Source organism: Muntiacus reevesi, chromosome 22, assembly GCF_963930625.1.
Source record: "Muntiacus reevesi chromosome 22, mMunRee1.1, whole genome shotgun sequence".
Classification (NCBI taxonomy): domain Eukaryota; kingdom Metazoa; phylum Chordata; class Mammalia; order Artiodactyla; family Cervidae; genus Muntiacus; species Muntiacus reevesi.
In genome coordinates, this window is record NC_089270.1 from 245963 (window position 1) to 273949 (window position 27987).

A 27987-nucleotide genomic window follows, 5' to 3' on the forward strand; every position below is an offset into this window, starting at 1 on the left:
CCCTTATTTCTGTCTTTATATTTCAGGTGTGTTTCTTATAGGCGTGATAAAGTTGGGTCTTGATTTTCTACCAAATCCAAGATCTGCACCTTTTATGAGAATGTCCCCAAGAGCAAGAGCAGAAAAAGCTACCGATCACCGGGCCTCCATCAAAGTAAGAAGTGCACGACCTCTGCTCTGGTTGTGGGGAAACTATCCTCAGACTAAACCTTTCTCTGGTCCCACCAAACAAAGTTCAGACAAGACAGGAAAGGGTCAAGCTGTATCTAAATAACTTGACCACAGACTGAACGAAACAAGTGTATTTAGGAAAATAGAACCATGAAGCAGCAACAGGGTGAATGGACTCAGTGTGCGGCGTCTGTGAAAAGCCCCCAGGCCAGCGAAGACCTGGAAGGCAGCAACCGGCGGGAGGCAGCCACTCCACAGCCTGGCAGGACGGCCACAGACACCGGGGCGGGGAGGGCGCGCAGAGCGTCGGAGAGGTGGAGGGGGTGGTGAGTAACAGAAAGTACACCTAGAGTGAGTAAGTCACAAACAGTGGGAAGCACTGGCTATTCAAAAGTGTGGCTGAGTGAGCAAAAAATGTTAAATCCCACTATGACTCCAACATATAATTAAAAGTGAGATCAACTTTAGCCATGGAACCACCCATGCCGGGAAGTGCGCCCGGCCTGGGTGCAGACTTGCCGGATCTGCATAGAGGGCACTTCGGAGCCTTGACAGACCATCCCCGCACTCGCTTCGTGCCGCGTTCATGACAGTAGGGATTCCATGGTCTCCTGGAGGCCAGCCCTGCAGCCGCCGCACTGCCGTCTCAGCAACTCCTCGCGGTTTCCCTCTGCGTGGCACCTCTCATGGCCCCACGTTTAGTCTGCTTACTGGATTCCGTTTGTCTGTTTCTGACACTAGAACATCCACTTCATCAAATAGAGACTGTCTGTCTGTGTCCAGCTCATGGGAAGCACCCAGTGAATACATGACATTGGATGACGGGACGTAAGTGCGGGGCGCCCTGCAACACTGTTTATAAGAGCGGAGAGCCCGGGTGTGAGATGGTACCGGCTAAATCAGTGGTGGTGATTCATACACGCCCCCTGCACATGAATGAGTTCTGTTCCAAGGGCACGTTCATAGGTCTACAAAGATAGCCTTGGTACCCAACTAACACAACTGGTGGATAGTACCATATTGTTGTTGCTGTTTAGTCGCTAAGTCATGTCCCACACTTTGCGACCCACGGACCATAGCCCCCCAGGCTCCTCTGTCCATGGGATTCTCCAGGCAAGAACACTGGAGTGGGGTGCTATTGCCTTCTGCAATAGTACCATATAGTAATAGGTTTATAACACTATTCACACAAATACATAAAAACAAGCATATTGTCAATCTTACAGTGCAGTACCTCGGAAAGGATGGCAGTACAGGACAGCAGCTGACACGCGGGGGCTGGTGTCACAAGAACAGGCGGGAAGAGCTGCTGACGGAGGGGAGGGGTGGGGACGGTCCCGCTGAAGGGCCGTCAGCAACGGGACGCGGCGGGCAGGCTGCAGCCTCGCGCACACTGAGGCTGACGGCGCGCACGCTTGCGCCTCTGAAAGCTCACAACCTGAAGGTTCGGATGTCGGGGACTTACTGCCCCAGCCCTCCCAGCATCAGAGGCCCGCACACCGGGGCTCGTGCGGACCCCATGCACTGCTTGCCCTCCACAGCTGCGTCTCGCGGCCCTGTGCTTCTCAGACTGCAGGCCTGCGGGGACCCTACGCTGAGCAGCCTGTCAGCGCCGTGTTGTCGGAGCGTTTAGCCGCTTCCCGTCTCCGGCCACTTCTGGTGATTCTCACGACGTCTCAGACCCTCCACCAGCAAAACGACTGCAAGTCCCTGAAGGTGGCGATGATGGCTAGCATTTTCTACAGTACAGTTTTTTAACCCAGATATAAACACTGTCTTTTTTAGACAAAACACTGCAGCACACTTAATAGATATATCGTAGTGTGAACACACCTTCCGTGTGCACTGGGAGCCCAGAAAATGCACACGACTCACTTACTGCAACATTGCCTTTACTGCAGTGGTCTGGAACTGACCCCACACTGACTGAGGTCTGCCTGCACTGGTCTTCCCAGCACACAGCACTCACCCCAGCTGCCCTGTGTCCCATCCCATCCAGGGCGTCTAATCCCAGGTGTCTTAAAGCCAGTCATCCTGACAACTGATGGTACCAAGTCGTGGTTGAACAGGCTGGACCGAACACCCATACTTGTCTACACCACTTGCACAACCAACTAAAATGGGAGCAAAACGCAAATCTGTAATTCCACGAGGACACAGAATGGGAACACAGAGAGCAAGGCAACTGAGATATCAAATTGGGGGCAACAGAACAGAAGCGCAGGTGGAGGGCAGTGAGGGGTCAGCGAGGAGGCAGAGGAGCCCCGCCCAGGTCACCCACAGTGGGAGTGGGGTCAAAGATGACCCAAAGCAAGGTCCCGAGAGCGAGAAATTTCACAATGCCAGGTCAAAAGGAAACCGTCAGAGCCTCCAGAGAGAAAAGCACATGGGTCATGGAAAAGCAACTGGGAGTGAGGGCAGCATGAGATCAATAGCAGCTTAGAATCCGCAACAGACATAAAGCTTCAGAACCCAAGGAGGAAGTTCTGTAAAATCCACAACTTTATACCCAGCCCTCTGGCAGTGGTGCGCGAAGGCAGAATAGCGACCGGCTGTCGGGAGGGTCCCTAGGGCCCAGCAGGAGGGGGTGGGGGAGGCCCGGGCACAGCACACGGTGCCGGCGGGCGGCAGGTGCTGGTGTCCTGGGGCAGTGGCCCCGGAGGAAGGAACACGGCAGCCAGCTGTCTGGGACCTTTAACACATGAGCGGTGGCTCAGGGTGAAGAGCCGCCTGCCAGTGCAGAAGACGCAGAAGGCATGGGCTCAGTCTCTGAGTGGGGAAGATCCCCTGGAGCTGGAAATGGCAGCCCGCTCCAGCATTCCTGCCTGGACAATTCCATGAACAGGGGAGCCCGGTGGGCCAGTCCATGGGGTTGCAGAGAGTCGGACGCGAGTGAGCGTGAGCACAGACCCTGGGGACAGGGGCTGCTGCTGGGACGTGGGAAGAGCTCAGGACAGAACTCAGAGCACCAGACAAACAGGGAACGCGGCACGGTAGCTCAGCAGGCCATGGGTTCTGGAGGAAAGGGCGTCACTGGGCACCCCACGGGACGCAGTGCGCCAAGGGGACATGTCGGGAAGGGCAGGAGGTCTGTCCCAACTGAGGGTCCCCGTCCCGCCCTGGAAGCCAAGAGACATCTGAGAGCTAACACACCCGCGGGTGCTTTCAGCTCCAGGGGGCCCCTTGGGTCCGAATTCAAGTTACACCTGCAGCCCTGCTTCTGCCCACAGGATGGAGGGCAACAATTAACAAACTTCCTGAAACTGGAGTCAAGTCTGTACATCACCCACAGGACGAGTTTCACCTCAATCTGTCTGCACGGCAGATGGAGACGCCCCTAAAACCTGCACCGCTGAAAGGGCTGATGTAAGAAATGACCTTGCCCAGTGTTTTCTGTCCAAAGCTGTTTTAAACCACAGTTGCCAGGGAAGGCTCACTCTCCTCCCCCAGCTTTGGAACAGCCAGCCGATCCCCAAACCAGTTCTAATAAACTGACAGCAGAGTCTTTTAAAATTAGAGCTGGATCTGAAGGAATTTGTTTCTCCTTGAAAAAATGCTTTCAAATACTATAATTTCGAGGAAGTAATGAGTGACCTAATGGATGAGTTTGAAAGTGATGCGGCGTCTCAATTTTCCATACCACTTCTTCATGCTTTTCTGTATTATTTCAGTTCCCTTAACATTACAATGAGCATTTATAATTTTCAAGCTAGGAAAGAAGTCCATTTTCATGTTAAATAATAAATATGGACTAGTACCTATTATCAAATTGAAGGCAAAGATAAAATATTTTTATATATTAAGAAAACATCGACTGTAATACCAATCCTCCAGATCAAAACCACAGACCCGAAGAAGGTGGATAAGGGTGGAGGCCAGACAGAAGGGCTCACAGAACTTGCTTGGCAAGACCTGGAGACACACGGCTTCAATCCTGACAGCGGCAACTAGAGCCCGAATGATGTTTCCAAATGGCACATAGGTTCTAAAACACTGCAGAAGGTTTTTAAAAAGCAAATTTGGTCCATACATTAAGAATAAATAAATGACATAGCAAGAAAGCATGTAAATAGGTTAAAGTGAGGACACCACAGGTTAGATCAGAGGTTAGCCGTGATGAGACACATTAAACAGCAAACACTCTTGCAAAGCAAGACATGCGGTGAAGCCGCTCACAGACGCCCACCCTGCTGCCCAGCGGAGGTGCTTGGCCTGTGGCCCCGGGCGGGCACCTGCAGCCCTGCATGCAGGCCCGTGCTGGGCTCTCCTCAACACCCCAGGCCGAGGAAGCAGCCACACCCACCTCAGGCCGCCGTCTGCTGTCCGCTGCCCCGGGGCCAGCACCCCACATGCCCGCTGGCCCCGCCGGGACGACCCGGAGGTGGGAGGGGCGGCGCCCCACCCTGTCCGTGTCCGCGTCCTCGCTGTAGGCAGAGACCACCCCGCCCGAGGCCACGGCCCAGCCGGGGCGCCCACGCCCTCGGAGGGGACACTCAGAGCTTGGCCCTGTCAACCTGCTGAGAGGCGTGCTCTGCCCCGGGCCTGGGGCCTCTCCTGAAGCTGGCCGAGGGCCTGGCCAGGGGCTGGCTCCATGGAGGGTCACTTGGGAGGTCGCTGTGCCCAGTCTTAACCAGAGTCGGGCCTGGCCTGCCCTGCCTTCATCTTCTGCAGAGCTCAGCGCTCCCCTGCTTCCGTGGCCTTGCTTCCCTCGCCGGCTGGCCGGGGGCACCGGGCAGGCACTCCGTGCCTGTCGGGCAAGGGCCATGGGCTACCACTGTCTCTGCCTGTGGCACCAGGCGCCAGGCAGAGCGTCTGGCCATGGTTTCAGGAGAGGACACCCAGAGACAGGCAAAATGAGGCCGTCTGTGAGCGAGTCCAGCAGAGCCCGGCCTGGGACAGATGGCGCGGCCCCAGGCCTCTGCCCACCTGGCCCCCAACTCCCTGGGCTCCCCAGGTCTGCAGCGGAGGCAGTGGCCCAGGGCCCAGGGGACGGGCCTGCCTGCCCCAGCCCGAACTTCCTGTCGTGAGGCGGAGCAGAGGCTCCCTCCAACCCTCTGCACAGCAGGTGCCGTCCCCTAGACACAGCTGGAGGGTCATGAGCAGCTGCTGCTGGAGGTGGGGTCACCCACCGTGTTCATTCTGGGGCGGGGCAGGGGGCACCCCACTGCAGAGGCCACCTTCTGAAGGGTGTGACGTGCGGCGGGATCCTGCGGCCCAGGGACCCTCAAGGGCCCGAGGCCAGAGCCCTTTGCCCATGTCGGGGTCCCCGTTTTCTCTGCATCTCCCTCCTGCCACACCGCGTTGGGGGTCCCCGTTCTCCTTGCCCCTCCCGCTGCAGCCCCAGCACCCCCTCTCCCCAGAGGCCCCTCAACCGCGGCCTTCCTGCCCATCCTGGGCGGCGGGGGCCAGAGGACAGGCAGAGGCCTCAGGCCGCGGTGGCCAGGGTGCCTGCCCAGCTCCCAGCTCCGGAAGCAAAGCTCAGCACGCAGGCCCGGTGTCTCCCCTTGGACGCAGCCACAGCGTCCTCAGGGATGCAAGGGGCGGCCACCACACCAGCAGACACTCCCGGCCCCAGGAGTCCTCCCCTCCCGCGCACAGTGTGCACCGGCACCCAGATTCCAACACCCAGCCCAGCACGCTCAGCCTTCCACTGGTGCCAGGGAAGACGTCCGCCTCGCCCAGACGCCACAGCTCACGGGCTAGTCCACGGGACCAAAGGGACCTACAGGGCGAGGTGGGGGCTCCCCCAGTCCCCCAGGCTGGAGGTCCCGCCTGACTGCTGCAGGGCTGAGAGGAGCCACACCCCCCCTCCCCCCAACCCCTCCACCCCCGCCACCGTCAGAACAGGAGAAAAGTGAGCCGACCCTGGAAAACGGGCTTGTGCAGAGTGAGAGCACCGCTGGGCCGGGAGGAGGGGCTGGAGAGACCCCACCCGCCCCCAGACAGCAGCAGACGTCTCAGAGGACCGGCTCCTCCCACATGGGGATCTGCCAGGAGCCTCCTCCCCGACCTCTGCTGACCCCGGCTTGGGTTCAGGAGGCCAAGGACTCTGAGACTTGCCCGCAGTGGGCTTTACCAAGACTTGACGCTGATCTGGGGTTTTGCCAAGCCCTGCTCTGTGAAAGGTGAAAACGCGCAGAAAGGCAGACCCAGGCCCACAGGCTGGCTGGCAGCATGGTTCACCTGGAGCTGTTCACACAAGTGCCTTAATCCCAACTGGAACCGCTCACCAACCAACAGGACAGAAAATAAACGACCTGACAGCTGAAGTGCATTGTATGCAGCTTATTCCCCGGATGGGGCTAAAGCATCTCTGACTGAGTGTCGGCCTCACCAACAGGAGGGCCTCTCCTGAGGGAAGGGCTGTCCAGGGCTTCGGGAGGAAAGACAGCTTCTCTGAAGCATCCTTTTAGCCTCTAAGAGACGAGAGGTAAGAGGTGTTTCTGCTGAACCCCGCGAGGTGAGCTAGTGCTTCTTCCGTCCAATATGGCATCTGGGAGCCCACTCTGAATGAAAACTGGTATTTTATCATCTAGTGTTTGGAGGAGGAGCCCAGCTCTCAAGGGAAGGAGACACCGCCGCACTCTGGGAGCTTGTGGTCTGGGGGCCCTGTTCCTGGAAATCAAGGGTTTCCAGGCTGGTGGGGGGCTGGTGTGAGCTGCCTTGTTTGGAGGGTGATGGGCTTCCTCGGCCCTCACCTTCCCAGAGCATCTTGCCTGTGACGCAAAGTGGACACCTCCATGAGACGTCACAGACACCCTTGCCAAGCAAAGAGGAGCTGCCTCCTTCTTCTTCCCCTCACTGTGCATGGGACGCCGGAACAGCAGCAGCCACTTTGCGACCGTGAGAAGCAAGCTGACTGCTCCACTAGGAGGACAGAGCACAATGAAAGCCAGAGCCAGGTCCCTGATGGCTCAGCTGAGCAGCTGAACCACTTCCTGACACCTCATCATGTGAGGAAAACAAACTTCAATCCAAGCCACACTGACTGGTTCTCAGCAATTTGAGTCAAAAGTATTCTCTGTAATGCAGAATTCTAGAGTTCCCCCACCCCAGTCTGTTCCGACCCCGCAGTCCAGCTCAGCCTGTGATGCTCATCCTCCCAGAGACCAGAGGACCTGGCCTCCCTGGCCAGTGCCCCAGCAGAGCAGCCCCTGACCTGTGGGAAGCGCCTGATAGAGCAGACCCCCGTGGGAGCAGCCCTGCCCTCAGACCCTGGGCCTGGACAGGACGGGGATGCCTGGCCTCACCCTTGGTGTGGAACCGGGAGCAGGGCGGCGTGGGGTCCCCAGGTCCAGGCTCTGCCCAGGGGTTCCCTCCCCAGGGTGCCTCCCTCTGCGGAGATCTCGGTGACACGGTGCCCCTACCGCCCGCACACACGCAGACGTGCAGGCCTGAGGACAGCGGCTCCCCATTCCCTCATCCCTTCCACACACAGGGCACAGGCCCCCTGCTCTCCTGCCCCTCAAGAGGGTGAAATCTCAGCCCAGACTCCCTGCCTGTAGGACGGGCCCAGGGCCGACTCACCACAGGACACCGTCCACACCGGCCAAGCCCCAGGAAGTGCCAGAGCAGGCCTGATCTCGGGGAGGAAGACTCCTCAGGCTTGGGCTCCGGGCCGCCTTCCAAGCCTGTGCCAGCCCCCAAGACCCTGGGCCTTTGCCCGTGTGGCATCCCAGGCTGTCCGCTCCTCCTTGGAGCCCCCTTCGCAGCTCCCCGCCTCCGTGAAACCCTCCCCTGCCCCGCACTGCTCTGAGGACCTAACACGTTTCAGACACAGAACACGCCATGCTGAGGACAGGACAGGACAGCCCCGCGGACCAGGCCACTCAGGGCCAAATAGCCGTGTGCTCCCGATCTAGCCCAGAGAGCACCTGCAGTGGGCCCAGTAACCCGACGATGCCCGCCTCTCCTCCGACATGGAGCTCCGGGGCGTTCACCGCTGCCTGGCCCTGGGGGAAATCAGCTTCTTCAAGTCACATCCTTGAGGACCCTGAGCCCCCGACCCAGGCAGACGCAGCCGGGCTCCCAGCCGCCACACAACCCTGCATCAGCGTTCTCTTCTCTCGGGGAAGGAGCGTTCGTTCACTTAAATCTGGAGGCGTCTTGAGGGATCTCGGGAAGGCCCAATGCCCGTCAAGGCCTCCCGGACGTTCTCCTAGTGAGAAGAAGTTTGCCAACAGCTCGCACCTTCCTCGCTTACTGGCCCCAAGAGCATGGTCCCCAGCCGGTCCCACGTGCCTCCCACAACCCCGGGCCCTTGGCCTCTGGGTGACACCAGCAGAATCGAGTGCCGGGGCCCACGTTTCTGGGTCTTCAGGGCCCCCAGTGCTCCATCAGCCCAGGGAGCGTCCAGGCCCTGAGAGCAGAGGCTCCCGGCCCACTGGGTCCCACGCACGCTGCAGGGAGATGGGGTGGGGCCTGAGCCGGGGCCTCCAAGGTCCACTCCAGGGCCTGGTAGTGACTGGGCAGACCCTACCACCTCAGGGAGGGCCCGGAGCCCCCGTCCATTCCTCCATAGCCCGCGGCTGCCCTCCTGCCACGAGGAACACCTGGAACCTGGAAGCTGCGAGGAGCTGCGGTTCAGGGCCACGGGCCCTGCTGGGACCCGGCGGGGTGGCAGGGACTGCGGGTGGCCTCCGTGCTCCCCCTGCAGCCAGCGGGCATCCCCTCGCCGCCCGCCTGCCCAGGGCAGCCCCATCCGCACTCGACACGACAGCTCCTCATGGACACCCCCGAGCCCGCTCCACTGCAGCAGGGGCTCCCAGGCCCGCGCCCAGCTCCCAGATGACCTGTGGCTCCCAGACAGGTGGGCTCTGAGTCCACCATACAGGCCGGTGGAGGAGCACCCTCAGCAAGGCCGCGGGGCCACGGCTCAGAGCCGGAGGCCACGCCGGGCACAGGGCAGGCATCCACGGAGTCACGGGAGGGCCTGGGCTCGCCTGGGGTTTCAGGGCCCACCAAGCATGAACTGGCCCTTCCTGACCGGCCCTGCCCTACCTCACGGAGGTGCCCAGGATGTGCAGGCGGGCAGGATGGACAGGGCAGAGGCTGCCAGTGGGGTCGAGACCAGACAACTGAGGGGGTAAGTGGCACGCGCACCCCAGACACGACAGTTCTCCCCCAAACACAGCCCTCAAGGGGGCTGGAGGGTGGGGCATGCATTGGGGCCAGACGGGTGAGGCAGGACAGGTGGGGCCGGACAGGTGGGGCCGGACAGGTGGGGGCAGACAGGTGGGGCCGGACAGGTGGGGCCGGACAGGTGGGGGCAGAAGTGTGGAAGGCGTGCACCTGTCTGTGCCCCAGCAGGTCCCAGGCTGGTTCCTTCCAAGAGCCCCAGAGTGGACAAGCCTGGACAGATGCAGCCGTGTGTCCGGGCCGCTGTGGTGCCCCATCTGTCTGCCTGTCTGTCCCACGCTGGACTCCTGAGTCCTGCCGCTGCTGGCCCTGCCAGGCAGTTACCCGGAAACCTCTGCCCAACAAAAAAGACCTTGACTGAGACACAGCGAAGCAGACTGCCTGGCTTAACGAGGCCGCACGGAGTCTTGGCCCCAGCGCTGCGAGCAAGGCCTGCCTAGGGCTCCCTCCAGGCCGTGAGTCCTTCTCTGAGGGTGTGTGTGTGCACACGGCGCGCACACGTCTCTGCTTCAGGCCCCGACTCAACTTCTCAACCTGTTTCTAATCATCCCTGTGTCTGTGCGCCTCTCTACCTCTCTGTCTGCCTGTCCATCCACGCCTGTCTGTCTGTCTGTTTCTCCCTGTCTGTCTGTCTCTATCAGTGTCTGTGTCTGTCTCTGTGTGTCGGTCTCTCTGTCTACATCTGTCTGTCTCTCTCAGTCTCTCCCTGTCTGTCTCTCTGTCTGTTTCCCCCTGTCTGTCTCTGTCTGCCTGGCCTGCACTTGCACTTCCTGCCCTGGTTCCTCGGGTCTCCCAGGCTCCATCTCAGCCACCCCGTCTTCCGCTCTGAGCTGCTGACCCCCACGCTCCGTCCCTGCCCGCCCTCCAGCAGCTGCCCACGGGCCTCTCTCCCATGTCAGTCTGCCTCCAGCCCTGCTTCCCCCTGGCTCGGCCTCGGGCCGGGGCACCTCCATCATCCCTTTCCCATCTGTCTCTGACCATGCCTGCTCGGGGGCAGCCTGCCTCAGCATCTGAGGCTCTAGTCTGTGTCTCTGGAATCAGCTCCCAGTCTCCGTCTGTCTGCCTCTCACCCACACTCACCCTAAGAGAACAGAATGCTGTCCGCCAGGGGAGAGAGGAGACAAGGTCTCGCCCGGAGCAGCCCTGGGGTGCGAATGGGCTGGGGGCGGGCGTAGCGCCAGGCTGGGGCACCCCCACCGCCCCGGCCCCTCATCGGGGGTGAGCCCGCGCTGTCACCACAGCAGGAGGAACTTTGGGCAGCCACGGAACAAAGGCAATCCAGGCTGGCAATTACCCAGCTAATTTCAGCCATGTAGACAGCCAATCAAATATTTCGGTTTCTTTCCAAGCCCACCTCAGGGCCTGAATTAGCTGCCTAATTAATTATCTGTAGCAGCCAGGGGCTGGCTGGGGGGAGCCGGGAGCCGCCTGTGCACGGATCACGCCCGTGACGTAATCGTTATAATTAGACTCAACCTGCAGCCCATCCCTCACTGCAGAGCCTGGAAATGTGGCCCCGGGCCTCCCCCGACAGCTTTCCTCTTAACTTGAGTTGGGAGGAGATGCGGCCCACTGTGGGGCCCCGGTCCTAGGCACGGGTCCCTAGGACCTCCATCCTGCCCCTAGCGCCTAGCACCAAGCCACGTGGCACCCCACCTCTGGTGAAAAGCGGCCTGTCAGCCCTGCTGAGAGGTGGGCTTGCCCTGCAGCACGTGACCCACACCTGGCATCCGGTCAGGGTGGGGCTGAAGGAGGCCACGTGTGGAAGACAGCTCAGACAGCAGAGTCGGGCAGCGCCTGTCACCAGGGCTCCCACGGCTGGCACTCACTGGGGGAGCCCGGCGCACAGAGCCGGCCCCGGGGCCAGGCTGACCCTGAGCCCCGTGCCCAGGCGGCCCTGACCCCCGTGCCTAGGCCAGCCCTGAGCCCCATGCAGAGCCGACCCTGACCTCCGTGGCAGCCAGCCCTGACCTCTGTGCCCAGCTGATCCTGACCCCCGTGCCCAGCCGGCCCTGACCCCCGTGCCCAGCTGACCCTGACCCCCGTGCCCAGCTGACCCTGACCCCCGTGCCCAGCTGACCCTGACCCCCGTGCCCAGCCGGCCCTGACCCCCGTGCCCAGCCGGCCCTGACCCCCGTGCCCAGCCGACCCTGACCCCCGTGCCCAGCTGATCCTGACCCCCGTGCCCAGCCGGCCCTGACCCCCGTGCCCAGCCGACCCTGACCCCCGTGCCCAGCCGGCCCTGACCCCCGTGCCCAGCCGGCCCTGACCCCCGTGCCCAGCCGACCCTGAGCCCCGTGCCCAGCCGGCCCTGACCCCCGTGCCCAGCTGACCCTGACCCCCGTGCCCAGCCGGCCCTGACCCCCGTGCCCAGCCGACCCTGAGCCCCGTGCCCAGCCGGCCCTGACCCCCGTGCCCAGCTGACCCTGACCCCTGTGCCCAGCTGGCTCTGACCCCTGTGCGTGCTCCTGGCCCTTCCCTGGTAACACCTTGAAGCCCTTGCTGGACGCCCCAGGTCCAGCTCTGTCCCTTACCCCATCTCTGGCTGCCGTGGCCAGCCTGTGGCCTCCTGCACCCCTGCTCGCCAGAGGCAAAGTCCCCATGGGGCCCCCAGATTTGATCAGTGAGACTTCCCCGGTGCCCCTTGGATGGGCTCCACCTGACCACAGCACGTGGCGTGCACCCTTCCCCACCCTCAAGCCGACCACGGTAACTTGGGGGTGCTGCCTTTGGTCCAGAGGAGCCTGCAGCTGGGCTTGCGGGCTGTGTGGTGGTCTGAGAGCAACCCTTTGTGACGACAGCTGCGGGGTGCAGGGGACCCCTCGCCCTACCTCCCAGGGCCTGTTTCATCACGAACTCCATGGCGACGGCTCTGCGTCCTCAGCAGCTCCTCGGAGGGCCGGAACTCACATGCGAGTGTGGCCAGTCCTCTGCCTGTGGGGGGATGTGGTCTCGGGTCACCCGACAGGGCTGGGGAGGACGTGCTCCTCACTCCTGATCACCTTTCCCAAGATGCGGGTCTGGGGTCTGAGACAGCATCATTCACGGTCCCGGTGCACCTGGAGGCCAGACCTCAGCATGGGACAGGCACCTGGAAGGGTCTGGGGGGGTCCCTGCAAAGTGGTCTCATCGAGCTCCTGGGGTGCGTGAAGCTGGCTTTTGGCTGCTACTGCAGGGAAGGGGAGGGTGCAGCTGGAAGGAGGCGGCCTGTGTGAAGCGAGGGCAGCCCCAGGGGCGTTTGGAGGTGACTGGCTCAGTGACTACTTGCTGGAGCCCTGGGCCACAGGGGCAGGGATCTATCTAAAGACGGGAAAGGTTAGTGTGGGTGGCACCTGGGGGAGCGCCTTGGGTCCGATGGAACTTGAGGGACCAGGTTCCACCAGGGGAGAGGCCGGCAGTCATTGCCCCCTGCCCAGAGACTCGGGGGCAGGGGTGCGGGGAATCCAGCCTTCAGGGAACAAATGAAATGGGGGTGACCACTGCGCCCCTGCATGCATGGGTGGGCCTCTCCAGGTGCAGGTCAGCTGCAGGTCTAGTGGGGAGGGGCTTCTTGTAAAATCAGTAACTGCAGTGCCCACCCCCCTTCCTGTCAAGTCTCTCCTGGCAGGGAAACCCAGGTCCCTGGAGAGACACTGTTTTATGGCTTTAAATTGCTTTCTTCCCAGATGAAGGAGACCTGTGTTTGTGCGGGCTGGGGAAGGAATGCCCCCGCCTGCCCACGAGGCACTGGCGCACAGGGGCACCTTTGACGCAAAGCAGAGCCTCTTCCAAACTTCTCCCCTGGCTCCCGGGGGAGGGGATCTCAAGGCCACAGCGCGGCCAGGGCGCTGCTGGAGCTCCCCCAAGGCTCCCACCGCCACCCGCGAGGCTTGGGGCTCCCGAGGACGCCGCACCCCTCGGCTTTGCGGGCGGGCGAGTTGCCCGGCTCTGCCAAGCGGCCCTCAGGCGGGAGCGCGCCAGGAGAGAGACAGAGGACGAAGCTGGGGAAGGGGGGACGCTAGAGGCAGGAGACTCGGAGAAGCAGCAGGAAAGAGGGAAGGCGCGGGCCGGGGCCGCGGGGCCGCTTCAGCACCGCTACAGAGGACAGCGCCCGGCGGGGCCAGGGAGGGGGCCTGGGACTGGGCAACGGGAGCGAGAGCGCGCCCTGCCCGGGCCGGGGAGGGGGCATCGGGGGCCGGGGAGGGAGCCGGTTACCTTCCTGGGGCCGCGACCGGGGCGCGGGAGGGCGGGCGGGCGGTCAGCAGCAGAGCGCGCTCGGGCCAGCCGGGTCCATGTGGCGCCCCGGGAACTGCGGCGGCAGCTGAAGGGCACGGCGAGGAGGGCGCGTCACATGGAGGCGCTCCCCGCCCCCCGCCCGCGTCTAGCGTGACGAGGAGGGCGGGGCCGCGGCGGCCGGGCGGGCGCCCCGGGTGGGGGTGGAAGGAGCGGAGCCGCGCCCCCCCAAACCCTGCCGCTGGGCCGGCCCGGGGTAGGGGGCGTCCCAGGGAGCGAGCTCTCAGCCGGGCGCACCACCCGGCCCTCCCCTCAGGGCAGAGCCGCAGACACTGCCCCCAGCCGCCTCCGTCCGATCCCGTCTCCCTGGACCCGGGCGGGGGCCGCCCCATCCCAGCGCGAGCCAGGGACGCGCGCTCTCTTACACTTGCGCCCCTGCGGAGCGCCTGGCGCGCGGGCGGGTCGGTCCGCAGCCCAGTGGGAAAGGCCTTTTCTCTTTCGGGCTCGTGGCTCGCTGCGGGGGTTGGGGGAGGTTGGGGGTCGCGGCCCCGCCCGGCTTCCCACCCTCCACGGGGGCGCGGGAAGCGGTTCTCAGCGCGGCGGGTGACCGCGGTCCCCACCGGGCCGAGTGCCCCTGAGCGCTGCTCCGGTTTCGACCCTCGCCGCTGGGCGGGAGAAGGGGGCCCCCAGACCCCAGAGAACCCATCCATCCGTTGTCGGAGGAGAGCCCGCAGACTGACTCGGACCTATTTGTCTGCGTAACAAGGTCGCAAAGAAAGAGCCACATCGTTTCACTTTAGCGGGACAGAGGCGGAGCGACCCCCACGCCCTCGGCCGGCGGCCCCTCGCCGGGCAGGGACGAGCGAAGGTCACTGCGGAACTTCCGCTCAGCTCCCGCCCGCGCGGCCGCGCCCCCGCTCCGGGCCTCCGGGATCGCCTCTGCAGTGGAAGCCAGGCTACAAAGGGAAGAGCGGGGTTGCTGCAAGGTCGGCGCCTGGCCTCGGCTGCAGGGCCTGCGGCCGCTCCAGGGTCAGGTGGCAGCCCGCAGCTCTGCCCTGCTCACCCCTGATGACTGCTCCATTAACTTTCACACACTGCCCCCCCCCCCCAGCTGAGTCATAAGGCCTCGCTGGGCCTGGGGTGATACTGGAGACCCCCACCCCACAAAGCCCTCCTCACGCTGCCCCCCAGGACAGACAGCCTGAACTCGGGAGGCCCTGCCTGTTTTCCTCCATCTGCTTGGTACCTGGGCTTCCACCGTCCACCCATTGCTGACCACCTCCAGGCCTGAGTGTGGGCATCAGTGGCCGGACGGGGGCCCCCAGCAGGCAGGGGTAAGGATGGGGACAGGGTGGAGGCCAGCACCGCTTTCTGGGAGTGGGCAGGGGCACCCCCACTCTGCAGCTACTTTGCCCAGTGAGGACCCTGGTGGCCCTGGGTGAGGCCCACGCCCCAGGACGCACAAAGCTGCAGCCTCCTTGGATGCTGGGGCTGTAAGAACCGGCCCAGAACTGTTCACTCTTCCTGCTGGTATCTCCTGTCACCTGGATCTGGGCAAGGTGGGTGCAGTGAGGCTGCTCGGAAGGGCGAACCTGGGGACTCACTGGACCTGCAGGGCGCCCCTGTGCCTGCCCACCCTGGCCCACCCCCAGGAACGTGAGATGCCCACGTCTGTTTCACCTCTCGCCCCACCCTTCACGCCTTCAGCAGGTCTGGGACAGGTGTTCTTGGGAGGGGGTGGTCACCGGTTTCCAGGTGTCGAGGGTCTTCGGGCCCAGCCTTAGCCCTCAGGGTGTGTGCAGCCTAGCCCCTGGTGTCCTCAGGCCCTGGGTGTGGGCACAGGAGGGAGACGTGTGTGTCCAGCACGGAGACGCCCCTTCCCCAGCCCTGCCAGCCCCTCCATCCCCTGCTTGGACCCGGGGACGACCCACAGCTAAGTCACAGCAGCACTGCGACTGCCGACCCCAGAGCTTATAAGCCACAGAGACACCCAGTTGACCTGGGGCATCCAGGCTGGTGTGGGCCTGCTGAGCACCAGGAGAGAGGGCGTCGGGACCCATGCTGAGCCCACAGACCCATGACCCCACAGACCCCGTGACCCCGCAGACCCCGTGACCCCGCAGACCCCGTGACCCCGCAGACCCCGTGATCCAGGCCTGGCCCATGTCGCTGACCGAGGACGCAGGCCCTCTGCTGACCTTGCCACCTCACCCTCCGGCCCTCGCCTCTTTCTCCCCCTCCTCTTGGGGTCACCATTCAGAGGTCACACGTGAGGTCATCACCTACCTCTCTGTTGTTACCCCTCTTAGACCCACCACACACTCACAGCTGCCTACTCAGTTCTCATATCTGTCCAGGCCCTAGGCTGTGTGAGGAGGACTCAGACCCTTCCATGAGGAGTAGACAAGGTTAGTGACAGTCCCAGCTCAAGGCGCCCGGCGCCCGAGGCAGCCTGGAGGGCGGGGGTCAGCTCCCGGCAGGCAGGGGACAGTGCTCTGTGACCAGGAGGTGATGCAGCTCGTGACCTCTGCCTGGCCATGGGGCAACACCCCAGGTGGGCACCCGTGGCCCCATGAGTGCCCGGGAGAGGACCTGGGCGCCAGTGACCAGTCCCCAAGCCTGCAGCCGGCCTGAGAGTCAGGAGTGGAGTGGAAACGTCCATGATAGCAAGAAGGGCTGGGCCCAGGGCGCCGGTGCACGTCAGGGGCTGACGACCACAGTCAGAGCGGGGAGGTGGGTGATGGGTAGACCAGGCCGGGTGCAAGGAGTGGGGAGGGTTACCCCAAGGTTTCAGCTTCAGGGCCTGCCAGCAGGACGGGGCAAAGCCCTGAGCTCAGGCCTACGTGGGCTCCTGAAACCCTGAAGGCTTGGAACCCCTGACCCACAGTAGGGCTACGCTGAAGGCCAAGACCACACAGTGCTGGTTTGAGAGGCCCCCTGCAGCCCTCACGGGGTCATTCCAGATGGCAGGGACAAAGGTGGCTCCCTGGCTCCAGCTCCCCCAGCCCGCCTCCTGGAAGCCCTTTTCTGGCGCCTGACACGCCCCCGGGGAGGCCTGGCCCCTGCTGGTCCCCTCTGTTCCAAGAGGGGCCAGGATCACTTGAAGTCCTTCTTCAGTCCTGGCGAGGGGTCTGGCTGCAGGCCCCATGGGAAGGACACACTGGCTCACCAGAAACTTCAAATGCAAACTGAATAATTCAACACGATGAATAATTCAGTCTCTGGCACCGGCACCAGCTGCGTGGCCACTTTCCTGCTGGATTTCGTCATTACTTTGAAAGGTAAAAACACGTGAAAAGCAGAAGCCTCCTGATGGGATCGTTGCTGCTGCTGCTTGGCTCTGCCGGGCCAGAGCACCTCGCTCGGCATGGCAGGCCCTGCGCGCTCCCACCCCAGGGCCCCATCCGGCCACGTGGGCTCTGGGGAAGAGCTGGAGGTGCTGGCCTGGTCCAGGCGGCCAGCTCGCTCCTTGGGCCCCGGCCCCGCCTGGGGCGCTGGGACAGGCGGTGCCTGGTCCAGTCCATGCTGAGATGCACACTTTCCCACCTGCAGGGGCTGCTCCTCACGCTCCAGGGACGGGCGGGCCTTCGGTCACCCCGGGAACCCCGAGGGCCCGACTCCCTGAGGGGCCAGCCCAGGATCTGGGCTCAGAGCACATCTTCTGCGCCCACACTCTGCCTGCCCCGGACCCCGCGGGGCACTCCCCCACACTCAGTGCACCCGGTGGGACGTGCTGTCCTGCAGACGCCCCCAGCCTGCCCCTGCCCCGGCCCGCGGCCACCTCCTGCCGGCTATCCACTCCCTGGCCTCCTGCCCACCCATGCCCACTGGGGGGCCAGCCCTCTCCTCTTCCTGGTCTCTTCTCAGGGCTCTCAGCACAGGGGTCTGTCTGTGGGGCTGGGGGGAACCTGAGCCCACCTGGAGGGTGGGGAGTGTTAGAAAGAGGGGTCGTGACTCCCCGAGATGCCCAGAGCAGGGCCTGGGGAGGGGCTGGGTGGCCACGCGGGGCTGTGAGGGCCATGCCCCCCCTTCTCCTCCGGCTGCTGCCTAGAGCCCCCCTGTCCCCCGTGCTCCCAGGTGAAAATAGAGTTCACATAGCCTGAAAACGGAATCCCACTTCTCCCCAGCTCTGCTGCAGGTGTAACCACAGGGGTGCAGGCCGCACGGCAGCACCAGGCAGCCCTGGGTGAGCGCAGGGGCCTCGGTCATGAGCGGGACGTGGGGGCGACAGGGAGGCCGCAAGTCCTCAGGCCTCTGCCCGGCGGGAGCCCCCGTCGCCCCCACCCTGGGGTCAGCTCGCCCGAGCCTCCCATCAGGGTCTCTGCGGCCAAAAGGAAAGTGACATCCGGCTGAGGGGCCCACACCCGACTCTGTCCCGTGGTCACTCCCTTGCTGTGCGACCCTCACAGGGTGAGTTCCCCGAGATGCACCAGCAGTCCCTGCTCTGTGAGTGACCCCACCCATCACTTTGCCATCCCCAACCCCAGAGGCCTCCTTCGCCCTCCACGGGCCGCCGGGACCAGGCCGGGGACACGCCATCAGAGGCCAGACCCAGGGCCCGAGCTGCCCGCGCCCTGCGCGGGTCAGGCCTGGACTCCCTCAGCCGGTGATCTGCGTCCAGCAAGGACAATTTGGCCGACAACAGAGTGGACCCCCTGGGGTGGGCTTCAGGCTCAAGAAATCCTTCCCAGAAAGGCAGGCTAATGAGAGGCCACCACGCGGCATGTCCTCCCCACCCTGACGCCTCCAGTTCCCCTCACTCAGACCTGAGTAAGGCTCGGCCTGTGCGGGTCCCGCTGGCGGGCCTGCATGCCAGGAGGCCCAGGAGGCGCTGTCTGGGCCTCGGGGGACCCTGTCTGCTCACTCAGGGGTCTTCCTTTGGTCCTGGGTCGGGGCCCCTCCTCCTGTGCTTATGTCCAGGGGGTCTGGCAGCCCTGGTCAAGCAGCTCGGGCTTGCAGGGAGGGGCGGGCAGCTGAATTCAGGCCCCGTTCCTGTAGGCCCAGAGGAGGGGGTGGCCTGAGGCATGCCTCAGAGGACAAGGAGGCTGCAGCAGCCAGGCCCTTGCAGTGCAGTCCAGGGGACCATCCAGCTGAACAGGGCAGAGTCCAGGGACTGGAGCTCTGACACCACCAGCGTCAGTCAGAGGCACCCTGCTCACTCATCAGCACCCTGGAGGGAAGGGGGGCCTGGGGGCCAGGCCCGCCCCTGGATCATGTCCCCCTCCTGCAGGACCCTCAGTGGGGCCGACGAGGGGATGCAGGACAACGAGCCCTCATCCATCCAGAGCTCAAGCCACCTGTGGTCCCCGTCACCGCGTGGTCCACTGCCGCCCCAGGAGCTGTCCTCGTGGGGGTGGCGGAGGAAGACAGGCGAGGCCGTGAGACGGGGCAAGCACCATGAAGAGTCGGAGCAGTGGAGCCGGAGAGAGCTGGGGAGGGTGGCCTTCCAGGCAGCGCACTGCGGGCAGGCCTGGCCCAGCCCAGATGGGTATGACCTCTATCCACCTTCAAGGCGGGAGCCCTCAAGGCCCTGGGACACCCCCTTCCCCAGGCTACATCCCTGGCTGTTCAGGCTCAGTCGTGTCCGACTCTTTGCAACCCCGTGGCCTGCAGCACTCTAGGCTTCCCTGTCCTTCACTATTTCCCAGAGTTTGCTCAAATTCATATCCATTGAGTTGATGATACCATCCAACCACCTCATCCTCTGTTGTTCTCTTCCCCTCCTGCCCTCAATCTTTCCCAGCATGAGGGTCTTTTCCAATGAGTCAGCTCTTCACATCAGGTGGCCAAAATATTGTAACTTCAGCATCAGTCCTAATGATTATTGAGGGTTGATTTCCTTTAGGATTGATTGATCCGCTTACAGTTCAAGGGATTCTCAAGTTTTCTCAAATGCCACAGTTCAAAGAAAGGCATCAATTCTTCAGTGGAGGTACTTTCAGGATTCATATGGGAATTACAACATCACATGCATAAAAGGAAAAAGACAGAAACAGAAGGCATCCCAAACCAGAGAGAGGAGACTCCCCCTCCGCCCCCATGAGAAGCCTAGGAAGTGACTGAATCAAGTTAACCCCTCCGTCCTGGCCTGGGGGCTAGGCCCTGCCCAGTCCAGGGGGCCTGTGGACCAGTTCCAGCCCAGGGCCAGATGTGCAGAGTGAGGAGCAGCACCCCACCAGTGCCAGTAGCTGCCCAGTACCCCGCCCCGTGTCCAGGCTCTGCTCCCACACCTACGTACCCTCCCCCATCCGATTCCTGCAGAGCCCCGGCCCACGTCCCCCTAAATCTACCTACGTCCCCACACTCACCCAAAAGCAACATGCCTGCTGGGCTCAACACTGCCTGAGGGGCCCTCCTGCCCCCTTCCCGCCTCCCCTCCTCCTGACACCCCCAGGGTGGCCCACGACCCTGCAGATTGGAGGCCCATAAGCTGTGTCCTGGCCCTCAGGCCAGCTCCTCCCCAGCCTGGCTGGCCTGGGCCCGCCCCTACCTGTTAGCCGTGACAGTCCGTGGGACTCTGCGGGCCAGAATACCCGAGCAGGGAGCCTTCCCTTCTCCAGGGGATCTTCCCAACCCAGGGATCGAACCCAGGTCTCCTGCATTGCAGGCAGATTCTTTACCAGCTGAGCCACCAGGGAAGCCCAAATGCCCCCAGGAGCAGTCCCTAAAGGACGAGGTTCTGACCCCCAAGTGGGTCTGGGGGTCCTGGTCCTGAAACATCGCTCTCAGGGAGGAGTGTGTGTGCCAGGGACACGAAGGCAGGCAAGTGAAGGTGGGGGTGGAGAGGGGTGTGTGTGTGTCTGTCTGGTAGGTGAGTGTGTGTGGTGTTTGCGTCTGTGTGTGGTGTGTACTGTGTGATGTGTGTGTCTGTGGTGTGTATGTGGGGTGTATGTGGTGTGTGTGTGTCTGTGTGTCTGTGGTGTGTATGTGGGGTGTGTGTGTGTGTGTGTGTCTGTGTGGGGGGGTGTGTGTGTGTGTCTGTAGTGTGTCTGTGGTGTGTCTGTGTGTCTGTGGTGTGTGTGTGTCTGTGTCTGTGTGTAGGGGGTGTGTGTGTCTGTGGTGTGTATGTGGTCTGTGTGTGTCTGTGTGTCTGTGGTGTGTATGTGGTGTGTGTGTGTGGGGTGTGTATGTGGTGTGTCTGTGTGTGGGGTGTGTGTGTCTGTGGTGTGTGTGTGTGGGGGGGGGGGTGTGTGTGTGTGTGTCTGTAGTGTGTATGTGGTGTGTCTGTGTGTCTGTGGTGTGTGGTGTGTGTCTGTGGTGTGTCTGTGGTGTGTATGTGGTGTCTGTGTGTCTGCGGTGTGTCTGTGGTGTGTATGTGGGGTGTGTGTGTGTGTGTGTGTGTGTTGCGGTGCCCTCCGGGCAGCGAGCCCCCCTCCCACGGCTGGGCACTGGGGAGGGGCAGAGTCATCACCGGGGCCTGGGGCTGCGGCTCCTGGCAGGGCCCAGTGCGCCCGAGGGCACAGGGGGACGGGGGCTCAGTGGCTGCAGAGTGAGGGGGTCCGAGCCGGCTTCATGCTGGACAGAGGGTCTCCCTTGGCCAGGATTCCCACCTCCGGACTCCACCTGGGCGGGGGTGCTTCTCCCAGGCCCGTTCACAGAGCTGGGGGCAGTCACCCGCGCGTGCTGGGGCAGGGCGATTTCCGAGGTCAGTGAGGGGCCCACCAGGCAGTCTGGGGCCTGGTCCTGCGGGAAGGGAGCCGCCGCGAGCAGGGGCCCACTTCTCCCGGGGCCCCGTGGGGCCCGAGGGGGTCTATCCCTGGGTCCCCCAAGGCAGAGCCTGGACTCGGGCCCGGGGCAGCAGTTCCTCTCTGAGGCCGCAGAAGTAGTGACCGGGGCAGGCAAGGAAGCCAGTGGGGGTCAGCAGCTGAGCAGGCCCAACCCGTCTTCCTGATTCACAAGCAAACGAGTCCTTTCCTTTCCACAAACTGGCATTTGCCGGTAATCCAACAAGGGCGGATTCCAGCCTGCTTTCTGTGCTGGAGCCAAGCACGTGGGCCTCCCCCGGCACCCGAGGGTCCCCAGTCCACAAACCGCGGGGGCAGGCAGCCTCCCCGAGGTGAGGAGAGACACAGCAGGAACGTGACGAGGGTCCGCCGTCAGGGGGATTCCTGCAGAGGAGTCACAAGCCCAGCTCCTCAGACTCGGGGCTCAGTGCCTGCCGGGACTCAGGGAGCAGCAGAGGCCACAGGGGACGGGCTGGGAGGGACGGCCGGCATGGGGCGAGGGTAGTGTCCCTCGCGACGCCCGTCACCCAGATGCTCGGGCACATGCTGGGTGGGGTCTCTACAGGGCAGGGGTGGCCAGGCTAGGGGGTCCCGGGTCCAGACCCCACCTCTGCGGCTCTGCAGAGTGGGGGAATGGCTGGTGGCGCCGGCTTCGGGCCAGGGTCACTCCCTGAGGCCCTGGGGGCCCACTGCAAGGGCCACGCCTGCTCCCTGGAGGATGGAGACACGGCTGTCACCCACCCTGGCGCTAACTCAGAGCCGGGGGCGTGAGGAACTGCCCACCAGACCCAGGGGATGCAGGCCCTGCAGGGCCTGAGCTGGCGCCTGGAACGCGCGTGTGCACCCTTGGGCCTACTTGGGTCGTTTGCTGTTCTTCAGGAGGCCTCAGCCTGCGGAGGGCCAGGTTTACGCCTCCCAGGTGGTAAGGCGCCCACCTCAGAGGGGACGGAGCAGCGGCCAGGCCCTCAGCCTCCTCCCCTGCCCTCTGCTCAGGCCCGTGGCCCAGGATGGGGTCGGGGTGGGGACCCAGGGGCAGAGGTTGGAAGGTCCGGGGCCTCAGGAAGGGAAGCAAGAGCCCCCTCCTCCTCCGGGCCTCCGGGAGTCACAGGCTCGCCCTCTGCTGGGCTGAGGAGGTCCCAGAGTCTTCGGGTCAGAGTCCAGCTGCCCATACTCCCAGGTGAAGCCTGACCTGCACGTGCCCAGAGTGCAGCACAGGATGAGTCCTGAGAGGTGGCGCCCTCCTGAGTCTTCCTGGTATCACAGCTGCCTCAGTGACTCACATGTCGGTACAGAGCCCGCAGGGCCAGCCCGTAGCCCTCCAGGCGGCAGCTCTAGCAGGGCTGGGCCACGGGTACTGGGCGGCCAGGAGGGGACAAGCCCTGGGGTGCGGACACTCACAGGAGGCTGGACCATCACCTCCAACCAAAACCGCAAGGCACGCAGCTGCTGCTGGCCGTCCTGATCAGCTGGCCCCAGGCCCACACTGCCCGGCCTTCCTACTGCAACTGACCGCCCAGCCCAGGGCCCGTGGGGGCCTGGCTCGGCGTGGACGAGGAGCCGGGTGCTGCGGGGCAGGGTCCCTGCACTGCACCTCCACGGACAACAGCAGACAGGCCGGGAGGTGGAGAGGCAGCCGGAGACGAGGGTCATCAGAAAATAGTTTAATTCTGTACAGTGGTCACCAGGCTGATTACAGGGGAAGACAAACGCTCACGGAAAAACTCCGCAGGACAGCAGCGCAGCGCCATCCACCTCGTGGACACGCCACCAGACAGAACAAATCACAGCCGTGACACGCGTGGGAGGAGCACGGAGTGTCACGTTTCCTTTGGGGCCAAGAGAGAAAAGGAGAGAACTGGGAGGCTTTGGAATGCTTTCTCTTCTCCTGCCGGGAGCGGCACTGGCTCTGACCCGCTGAGCACATGGGCACGATGCGACGACTGGGTGCAGCCACGCCCGCCCACGCCACCGGGGCCCCGGCCACCCTCGAGGGCCGCTCACAGCTGCGGCTCCAGAGCCACACGCGCAGCCGCACCCGCGGTTTAGAAGAGCGGCCGGGAGCCCTGGCTCTCAAACTCAGCCCAGGCATCATTGAGCTCCATGAAGATCATCCGGGCGTACTGCTCGTGGGGCTGCCCCCGGGCCTGCAGGGTGGATGGCACAGTAAGGGCGGCCTTCCCCGCACCTGCCCACCCCATCCCCACGCCCAGCCCAACCCGGCGCCCATCTTGTCCGGCGGACCCCCAACCCGGCGCCCACCCCAATCCCACACCCACCTTGTCCGGGGGACCCCCACCCTGGCGCCCGCGCCCACCTTTTCCGGGGGACCCCCACCCCGGCGCCCGCGTCCGCACCCACCTTGTCGGGGTGGACCACCAACACGGCGCGGCGGTAGTGCTTCTTCACTTGTGCGGGCGTCACCAGGTCGGCCATGCCCACCGGCGTCCAGCGGCTCTCGCCATCCCACAGTGCCGTGTGCAACGTGGACAGCAGTGCGCGGATGTTCCTTTCCTTGCCCTCCGTCCACTCCAGGAGCTGCGGGACACAAGGTACCGCTGAGGGGGCACTGGGCCCGGCCTGCACCAGCCCCGCAGCTGGGGTGAGCCCCACGGAGCCGGGCTCTGACCGTGAGACGCATAGTCCCGTTTCTGCACTGACCCCCCCCCCCCGGCACAGCCAACACGTCCCTGGGTCTGGACGGACAGGATGTGCAGACTGGCGTGCGGAACCAGGGACCCGTCCTTGACGGTGTCATCCACAGACCTGCCATCACGGCCTCTGCCTGTCCCCGGCCTGGGGCCCCAGCGCCCGGCAGGAACAGTGCTGGCCCCCAGGGGGCCCTCAGAGGACCCCACGGCCCCATCGCCCAGCTGTCCCCCCGAGGTCAGGGCGCGAGCACACAGACGTCCGTCACCTGCGGTCTCTGCGGGTCAGAGCCTGACCAGGGTCACACCTGGCTGGTCTCAGAGGTGTGAGAAGCTTAACGAGCACGAAGCCTCTTGTCCCAGCCACGTGGGGACAGCTGATCTTTCACCCCAGAGCTTTCAGAAGAGCAGTGAATGTGGACGGAAGCCCCCTCCCCGCAATGTGCTGCACGAAGGTCCTCACGTCTGAGCCAGCAGCCAGCTGGTTGCCTCCCTCCCCTAGTACCTTCAGCTTCAGCGGATCTGAGTCCCGGGCCTGGTCCTGCCTCCTCATCTCAGCGATGGTCCGCGGCCCCTTCCTGTCGGCCCGCGAGGAGAAGCCCTGGTTGGACAACAGGTCTTCAAAATCGTTCTCTGACACCCTCGGCTTTGGACCTGCAGGTGAGCAGAGGGTCAGGGGCACTCAGACAGCTTGCCCGCCCCTCCGCACCGTGCAAGGGCTCAAGGACTCCTCGGACAGAGGCACGGCTGAGATGGGCAACAGCTGACGGAGCTGCCTAAGCTGCGGGTTCACCACTGCGGGTGGCGTTGTGGCAGGCGTCGGGACCCCCCCCCGAGGCGAGTGCTGCAGTCAGGTCTGGCCCGGCCACCGCTGCCTGGCCAGCGAGACAGAGAAGGTTCCTGAACAGGGTGGCCTGGCCGCCTGAAGTGCCTGCCAGGGGCAGAGGTCACCCAGACACTCATCTGAAACCATGAATTTCCGTCCCAAGGGGCTCTGGCCGGTGGAGTCTCTTTAAACACCCTTCCCCAGGACTGAAATGAGCCGGACAAGACAAGATGTGGCTTCGCTGTACCCCCTTCACGGGGCGGCAGGGGAACTCACCGAAGCTGGAGGCGCGGACTCCCCGCTCCTCCCGGCTGCCGATCACACTAAAGCTGGAGGTGTAGTTAGGCCTTGGCTGTACACTGGCTTTGGGGGGCGGCTTGGCGTGGGGGGGCCATGGGGTGCCCTGGGCTGGGGGCCGACTCGTCTGCCAGGAGCCGCTGGCCTTGGGAGGGGGCGCTGCTTTGGGACCAAAGCCCCCAGGTGCAGATGTGGCAGGCGAGCCTGGGGAGACAGTTCCCGCAGGAGCGTCAGCGACAGCCCAAACAGGTTGCCCTGCAGGCGCTCAGGCCTCAGGAACCGTGCCCCAGGTCAGTGGCCGCGACGGGCTCCCCTCCCAACACGCTCACACGCAGGACCAGTCCAGGAAGCTCAAGACCAATACCCAGAGCCCCCAGCCCCTGACCAGCACACGTGGGCATCATGTGTCACGTGTATGGTCCTTGGGCACTGCATACGTGTACAAGCAGCAAGCAGCGGGGTCAAGACGGCCCTGTTTTCCATCCTCTGACCATCATCTCAAGAACATTCTAGAAGTGGAATCGCAGGACAGGCGGCCTTTGTGATGGGCTCTTCTCCCTCAGGACACGCCCAGCTGCAGGCCAGCGGGTGGACGCACCATGGACTCCGGCAGGTTCCATCTGAGGCCAGTGCCAGTGGCGGCCGTTTGCGCTGGGGCCGGACCCCTGAGAAGCCCGCACGTGCCTCTGGGGTCCCCCTGAGAAGGACGCCTGCCAGCTCTGCACCTGAGGCTGCCCCTGACATGGGGTGTGGCTACCGTTCTCTTTGCAGCTCACTCATTTCCAAGTCGGACGGGTCTGCCTTTGTTTTTGCTGTTGCTGCTCCCACACATGCAGGAGCTGTCACACGTGTGGTTCAGAGCTGTTTTCCCCTCTCTAGCTTCTCATCCTGCTGACTGCCTTCAGCACAGCAAAAACTGCTGATTAAGTCCAATTTACTCATTTTTCTCTGATGGATCATGGTCCAGGTAACACGCCTTTCTGTTTTCCTCTAAAGGCTTTAGAAATCTATGGCCGCTTCTGAGCAGTGGTCACTTACTTGCTGTTTCAGGTGTGAAGTTCATGGCAAGGCCACTTTCCTTGCCCAGCGACTCTACGAATGGCTATGCACCACTGTCTTCCAGCTCCTCCATCCTGCCCCGGGACCTGTGTGTCTGTCGTGACCATACCACACAGGGCTAATTCCAGCAGCTAGAGTCCGCCAGGGCCTGGTGGGCTGAACCGACCACTTGCCCTAACTCTCCGATAAATTCTACAGTGAGTCCATCTGAATTCTGGTGGGGACTGAGCTGACCCCTTGACCACTGCTGGAGAGCCTTCTCCTCACTGGTCTCTGGGAGGCGAGCTAGTCTCCCTGTTCACTAGGCCTTCCCCGACCTCCGGCATCCTGGGACCCTCTTCAACGCACCCCGGGGCCTGAAATGCTTTCCCAGGCAAACAGCACGCTGTCTGCACACGGCCACACTGCCTGTCCCTTCTGCCCCTCTCCTACCTGCGTGCACTGCCGGGGTCAGCCCCGGAGAGCGTGCAGTCTTCCGAAACCCAGCGTGAGGCAGGCAGCAGGACTCTGAAGACGCGCCGGCTCAAGTCTACAGACTACGGGCCACCGTAGTCTGTCAAGAGCACCGTCAAGAGTGCTCCCCACAGTGGGCTGGACTCCGGGGACACCTTTTCTGCACCATGGTATGATCACACAGTTCCCCTCCAGAGCCAGTTTTCTGCACCATGGTATGATCACACAGTTCCCCTCCAGAGCCAGTTAACGTGGACCGTGCCTGTGGGTTTGAGGATGTTGAGCTGGTCGTGCCTTCTGGGACAAGCCCTGCCTGGCTGTGGCGAGCTCTCGCGCTGGTCTCTGTGAGCGATGCTTCCCTGGGGTCTCTGGTTTTCTTCTGCATTGTCTCTGTCTGGTTTTGGCATCAGCCTCATAAAATCAACTGCAAAATAGTCCCTCCTCTTCCTACTTCCTAGAAAGATCATGTAGAACTGGTGTGAGTTCTTTAAACATTTCATAAAATTCTCCAGTGAATCCAGCTGGGCCTAGAGATCTCCATGGACGGTTTCTGACTGAGCTCACTTTCGTCACGGTTACAGACCCTCTCCAACAACCTGCCTCCCCGGCATGGCCCCCTCACGGCAGGCCTGGGGGTGGGGCTGAGGCCTGAGTCTGCTTTCCTTTGGCACCTCCAGGCTCTGTGGAGAACTCATGCTAACCTCTCTTTTTAATCCAACTTAGGAGAGATTTGTCAGCTTTACTAATCTTCTCAGAGAACTACCTTTTTGACCAACCCATTTTCTCTAGTTTTCTTTTTCACAGATTTGGGCTTTTCATCATTTCCTTCCTTCTATTTGCTCTAAGTTTACTTTGCTTTTCTTTACAAACACCTTTAGCGGAGAACTCATAATACCAGTAAGCCGTCTCCTCTTTTCCAAACACGTCTCCCTCCCGCACTGCTTCAGCTGCATGCCTCACGTTTAGCTATGTTGTGCTTCCGTTCTGTTTGACAAGAGTTTTATTTCCCTTGAGACTTCCCACATAACCTGTGTTATTCAGAAGGGTGTCATTCAATTTCGAAGCGCTTGATTTCTCGGTTATCTCACCGCCATCGGTTTCTCCCTCGGTTCTGTCAGTCAGGGAGCGACACGCTCTGCTGGTCTCAGTTCTGAGGAGCTGAGGGCCGTTCACGGCCCAGCACATGGCCTTCCCCGTGGCTGCCTGAGGACCTGTGTCCGGCTGCCGGGCAGCGTCCTGTGGAAGCCCCACGGCTTCACTGGCCTTCCGTCTGACAGCTCCATCTGCGCTGACACAGGGATGCCGGGCTCTCCAGCCAGAATGTGGGTCTGTTTCTCCTTTCAGCTCCGTGAGCTTCAGGCAGGACTCTGTTTTCTGAGTGGGGTGTGATGGACGTCTGGGGTCACAGTGCCAGGCTGAAGGTAGGGCTCTACCCTGAGAACGGGCACCCCGGATCCTGAGA

At 63.0% G+C, this 27987-nt stretch overlaps 2 protein-coding genes across 4 annotated transcripts in view; both read right to left on the reverse strand.

The window, feature by feature from the left end:
* The window catches only part of CPLX1 (complexin 1), a 38126-nt gene extending 24532 nt beyond the window's left edge, over positions 1-13594 (reverse strand). The window contains exons 1-2 of the mRNA XM_065914627.1: positions 13504-13594; positions 12141-12243 (exon numbers count right to left, since the gene is read on the reverse strand). Of these exons, the coding sequence (XP_065770699.1) occupies positions 12141-12171 (31 nt within the window). The 5' untranslated portion in view covers positions 12172-12243; positions 13504-13594. The remainder of the gene's footprint in view (positions 1-12140; positions 12244-13503) is intronic.
* A 9297-nt stretch (positions 13595-22891) lies between these two features.
* Positions 22892-27987, reverse strand: part of GAK (cyclin G associated kinase) — a 47706-nt gene continuing 42610 nt past the window's right edge. For all 3 annotated transcript variants that reach the window (XM_065913988.1, XM_065913987.1, XM_065913989.1), the window contains 4 exons: positions 24993-25217; positions 24396-24544; positions 23604-23780; positions 22892-23389 (listed from right to left, as the gene is read on the reverse strand). In XM_065913988.1, coding sequence (XP_065770060.1) covers positions 23288-23389; positions 23604-23780; positions 24396-24544; positions 24993-25217 — 653 coding nt within the window. In that variant the 3' untranslated portion in view covers positions 22892-23287. The remainder of the gene's footprint in view (positions 23390-23603; positions 23781-24395; positions 24545-24992; positions 25218-27987) is intronic.